The 6,143-nt window shown below is 29.1% G+C and overlaps 1 protein-coding gene across 1 annotated transcript; it reads left to right on the top strand.

The window, feature by feature from the left end:
• The first annotated feature begins 1,111 nt into the window (after positions 1-1,111).
• Positions 1,112-3,488, top strand: LOC100814726 (heavy-metal-associated domain-containing protein). Its single transcript, NM_001255489.2, has 5 exons — positions 1,112-1,246; positions 1,387-1,627; positions 1,722-1,927; positions 2,065-2,152; positions 2,743-3,488. The coding sequence occupies exons 1-5, from the start codon at positions 1,238-1,240 to the stop codon at positions 3,192-3,194; spliced, it is 996 nt and encodes a 331-aa protein (NP_001242418.2). The 5' UTR covers positions 1,112-1,237; the 3' UTR covers positions 3,195-3,488.
• The last annotated feature ends 2,655 nt before the right edge of the window (positions 3,489-6,143 follow it).

The raw sequence follows: 6,143 nt of genomic DNA, 5'->3' as shown, positions 1-6,143 counted from the left end.
GTTCTAGCAGTATAAAAATATTTATTATTACTTTTGATAAAGCAAAAAGGTCACTTATATTGATAAAAAAAAGTCACATAGATGAATAAAAAGACAATATATAATTCTCTTATTTAAATGAAAAAACTTTCTCTTCAATTTTATTTTAGAGTCATTTACTGTTGAGTCCACCTTAAAAAATTAGACATACTATAAATATTTTAATGATAACATTCGATAGGGTGTTATATTAAATAATGACAAAAAATATATAAACATATTAAATTATGATGTTAAAATTTTAACAGTTAATTTTTTAATTAATAATTTAAACTGAATTTAGGGTTGGATAATTACCCAACATATATAACCTTTTAAGGCCTAAATTGACTTTCTTTTGGTGTGTTTTTTTTTTATATAAAATTTGTTTTATCAGTACTTTGAATTATTTTATTTAATTAATAACTCTAATTAACCTAACATTAACTTAATATGAAACATGTCATAAGTTTTTAACAAATAACGTGTCTATTTTTACCCATGATCGCATTAAATGATCGAAAGTACGATTCTTTTAAAGAAATAAAATCACAAATATATAATATGTATGTGTAAATGTGGAGATTTGGTTTGGATGTGGTTTTGGATGCGGTTTTGTTACCTGGACTTAATTTTTTTTCCTACAATGATCCAACTCAGATTATTACTATTATAACTTGATAGCTAGGTAAAAGTTTTACTCATTACGTATACTTTTTTATATCCATTAAATCCGAGTATGACTTTCTTCTCTAAATTGTTAACATATCATTAGTAAAAAAAAAAAACTTTTTATCAACCACACTAATTGTTCAGACTGTAAGTTCCAAACGTATGCATTTTGGTTTTTTAATTGACAATTTTATTATTAAAGACAATCCTAATTTTGCTGTAATAAAAAAAGAAGACAATCCTAATCTTCAATTCTTTTAAATGCTTAACTTATATTTGAATCCCAAATTTAATATTAATTATTAATCTTAAAAATGAATTATTATTATTATTATTATAAATCACAAAATGGGCATATTTTTTTAAATAAAAAAATGATTTCTCATATATAAGTACTTTAGTGGTAGTAGTACACAAAAGAGAAAGAGAGAGAGGCTGAAACAAAGAAGTGAAAATAACAGCAAAAAGTAGCAGCTGCTGCAGCTCCCCCGAAGCTTATCTCAGCAGCAGATACTCAACCCTGTTTGAGTAGCCGAGAATAACACCAATGGGAGAGGTGTTATCTCAATACACGCTTTCTCTACCTTTCTTTCTCAAATCACTATTATATCATAGCATAGATATTTTTGTTGTTGTTATTATTCTTATTACTATTATTCCTGGTTCTGATTTTCAGGTTATTGTTTTGTGTTTCAGGAGGAAAAGAAACCAGAGGAACAACCCAAGGCAGAGGAGAAAAAACCAGAGGAAGAGAAGAAGAAAGAAGAAGCAGCAGCAGCGGAAAAACCAAGCGAAGAGAAAAAACCGGAACAAGAGTCGAAAGAGGAAGTTGCTGCTCCGCCACCGCCACCGCCACCGGCCGAGATTGTGCTCAAAGTGTTCATGCATTGCGAGGGTTGCGCTCGCAAGGTTCGTCGCTCCCTCAAAGGATTCCCAGGTGGGTCCCCCACTTTTTTCACACACACATCATTTTGATTCATTCATTCGTGGTGGCTTCACCCTCGTGTCGGTGTTGTTGTTTTGAGTTATAGGTGTCGACGATGTTGTCACCGATTGCAAATCTCACAAGGTGGTCGTTAAGGGAGAGAAAGCGGATCCGTTGAAGGTTTTGGAGAGAATACAGAGGAAGAGTCACAGACAGGTCGAGCTTCTTTCTCCGATCCCGAAACCGCAAGAGGAGAAGAAGGTCCAAGAGGAAGAAAAGCCCAAGCCCACACCCGAAGAGAAGAAAGAAGAGGTTTTAGTTTTACACTTGATTAATTATTCGTAATTTCTTTCTACGAGTGATCTTATATATACTGTTTTCATCATATCACTCATCAATGTGGGATCTCTATCAAATTATGCAAACTTTTGCCTTTTACCCCTGGGCAGGCTCAGATTGTGATGACGGTTCTGAAAGTTGGCATGCACTGCGAAGCTTGCTCTCAGGAAATCAAGAGACGCATACAGAGAATGAAGGGTAAGTATGCATGATTTTTCAGATTTCATTTTCACTAAGCAACACTCCATTATGCAACACGAGGTCTTTCTTTTTATTGAACTTATGATTATAATTTAATTAGCGGAACAAAAACATGTAGAATTGTGCTTTCACTGTTTGAAACTTTGAATCTGAATCACCCATGTGAAAGGGATTATTATTATTAGTATTTCGTTATTCTCATTCCATTAATCCCACTACCTCGGCACTTGAAATTGAATCAATTAAATTAATAAAGTCGTCAGGTTTCGGATGAAGTGATGCTGCAGCTGTGGTCAAATTCTGTCACTTTATAATCTCATTTAGTAATATTTATTGCAATTAATTAATACCGAGCCCCATCATTTAATTTGAGCTCAAGTGATTTGGTGGAGTATTTTATTACGCACACTGATTCATCAGTTCAGTTAGTAACGTTTACCATCGATCACCTGGATCAATTGACATAGTGTTATGTATGTTGGTTAAATAATTGGAAGAAGAAGCTCTGATAATAAAAAAAATACACTATACACTTAGTCTAGACAAAAGAAAAAAAAAATTACTAACATATTTTTGTTATTGTGCAGGAGTGGAATCAGCAGAACCCGATCTGCAGAACTCACAAGTGAGCGTGAAGGGGGTGTACGATCCAGCAAAGTTGGTTGAGTACGTGTACAAGAGAACCGGAAAGCACGCAGTGATAATGAAGCAAGAGCCAGAAAAGAAAGAGAAAGTGGAGGAAGCAAAAGAGGAAGAGATGAAGAGTGATGGCGAAGGGGAAGAAAACAAAGAGAAGAAGGAAAAAGAAGAGGCAAAGGGTGAAGAAGCCAAAGCAGAGGAACCAACAACACCAACAATTACTGAAGACACCAACAAGGTTGTTCCAGAGGTTAAGATTAATGAATACTTCTATAACCCACCAAGGTATGGCATGGAGGTGTATGCATATCCTGCACACCCTGCACACCCAGCGTATTTCCATTCCTACCCTCCCCAGATTTTCAGCGATGAGAACCCAAATGCCTGCACTGTCATGTAAAAATTGAAGGTGTCAGGGGTGATATGGGAATTAGGGGAAATTGTGAAGTTTGGTGGGGGATATGAATATAGATACCCTTTCCTGTGTTACCTGTACTGTGAAAGTACAATGTATGCATAAGCTATAGAATTTTGTAAGACTTTCTGGTTCCTTGTTTAAGTAGAATATACTATATTACTTTAAAAATACAGAACAAAATAGTGTTTTGGGTGACTGCACCTTTATGGTTAAAAATAAGATTAAAATATGTTTTTAATTTTTATGGATATAAATAAATTTTATTTCAGTTTTTTTAAAATTATGTTCATAAATTTTTAAATAGTGTATTATTAAATGTATGTCTCTAAAATAGTACTACATTATTAAATGTATGTTTTTGAAATAATATAATTAATTGATTTGGTTTGTTTGGGGTTTTATTTTTTTTAATGTCTAATTCCAACGGAACCAATTCATTAACATCAAAATGGTGGTTTAGTTCAGTTATCAGGTTATGATATAAAAAACAGTTATATATTTTTTGTTTTTATCTCTAATTACTGTCTATTTTATATAAAAATTTATCTTAATTATATGTTATGTTATTATTAAATAATTGCAGGAATTTATTTTAATAATTTTCAAATTTGTGATTAATAAAATTATAAAAATAGGTTTTTGAACATTAAAATTATTTATATTTAGTACAACTAAAATATATTCAAGTCTTAAAAAAAAAGTATATATTCAAACATGAAATCACTTAATGTAATATTTAGAAATAGCTTCTCAACAACAAATAATTCTAGAAGGCACATTTAAGATAAACATGAAATGATAATCTTGATTAAATTTTGAACAGTTAATATTGTGGTAGTATAGGGTGGAAATGGATTCCCTGTTGTCATTTTTTCATTTTTTTTAAGAGTCATATGGTCACTTATTCAGCATTTGCAACAATTAAATGAAGATTAAATAACTTAGATTTTGAAAATTTTGAATGTACTACTATTATATTATAAGTTTGATTTATTGAAATAAAATATCATCCATCGTATCTCCATCTAACGATTTTGTAATATTGATAGTGTGAATGTATAGAAGAGTGACTGCGGAGAATCTTGTTCAGTATAAGACATGATAACATTGCGGTGGAGCTTGGACACATTTGACTCTCCTTCCGGTTAAAATATAGGTTAAAAATGTAATTTTATTTTTTTTAAAATATGTGATTTTAGTTTTTTTTTATTTTTAATTGATATATTTTATTTTTAAAAAATTGTGATTTTAATTTCTTTATTTTTAATTGTGATATTTTATTTTTAATATTAAAAAATTAACTATTTTAATTTGCTTGATCAATTTTAAACTGATTGATTATGTATTTTTTAATTCTTTTTTTAATAAATTAAACTTGTTAGTAATTAAATAATTTTAAAAAATCATTTATCATTTACATAAAAAACAAACAGTTCTCAATTAATATTTATAAAATATATAGATTTACGATTAAAATTAATCACAACACTAAAATTATTCATTTTTAAAAAATGAAAGATAAAATATCTTAACTAAAAAATAAAGGATTAAAATTATAAATTTTTTAAAAATGAAAAATAAAATATCTGAATTAAAAAAAATTAAAAAACTAAAAGCATAAATTTAAAAAAATAGGAACAAAAAAATCACATTTTAACCTAAAATATATTAGGATTTAGGACTACGTGGGTTCGAAATTAAGTTCAGAAGAGTTACAGATGAAAATTTTAAGGCTTAATTTTAATCATACTAGAATAATAATACTCGTGCGTTGGCACAGATTACATTAAATTTTATACCGTATAAGTTAAACTATTTTAGTTATATGTAAACAAGTATTTTTAAATTGATCATGTCATGGAGTTGTTTCCAGTTGAAAAACAAATCCAAAAATCAAACTGATTATGATTGGTTTGGTTAATTTCTAATTGAAGTGAGAAGAACCAATTACCTGAACCAATTTAATTTAATTAGTTTGGTTTTAATGACTTTATCAAGTAAATTTAGGTAATCTTGATCTACTTGAGTATAATTATTCTGGACAACAAAATTATTTTCAAGTTATTTAACGTAGTAGTTGTGTATCTAGAATTCAAACAAAAAATCATTAATTAAGATGAAAATAATTTTACATTAGTTGATATCTAGATTCAGTTAACCTAATTGAATAACTAATCAAATATTAATTTTTCCCCTATATGTATGTCTGAAATCATATTAAATATTTAAAATTTTATTAATACTTGTTAAATTTTCACCCTTCAATTTTAATTGACTTTAAAACAAATAGATTCAACGAAAAACAAATAAATAAATCTTAAGGGGAAAAATTAAACAATAGGAGCACAACTAAAGACATCTGTTTTTTATAAAAAAATAAATAAATTATAACATTGAATATGATTAATTTATCATATTTTTTAATTAAAAGAAAAGGAAGGGAATTGTTCTTACATTTCTTTTTATGGGGACTGCATTACTAATATATATATATATAATAGTATATATTAGTGTTCAACGATGATACATGTTATTTTTTTAATTTATTCTGATGTGGACATGCCTATGGTAATTTTACACGTATCTGGAAAATGGCCAAAATATAACCCTCGAGCTTTGTTTGCCGTGGTGGGAGAGCCGCCAGGAAACAAATAAAAGTGATTCAAATGGAAAGTTAGACAGAGTTGCCCTATAAAATAAATAATGATAGAATAATCAATTAATCATATAGTAGCTCGCTGCACCACATAGCTTCCGTCATAAAATTTACCCATTCCAATTTCTATAAAGCTCCAAATTTCTAGATACATCGTTATCACTGGTCACTACCCTCTCATTCTTATACTCTCTCATAGTTAACGCTGGTAACGCCCACGAATAAGATACATCATCATAAATTATATTGCAAACGGACAAACACTTTGGTCATAA

This window comes from Glycine max, chromosome 6 (genome assembly GCF_000004515.6).
Source record: "Glycine max cultivar Williams 82 chromosome 6, Glycine_max_v4.0, whole genome shotgun sequence".
Taxonomy (NCBI): Eukaryota; Viridiplantae; Streptophyta; class Magnoliopsida; order Fabales; family Fabaceae; genus Glycine; species Glycine max.
Note: the sequence above shows the minus strand (reverse complement) of the source record. Positions and strands in the feature narration are given on the sequence as shown.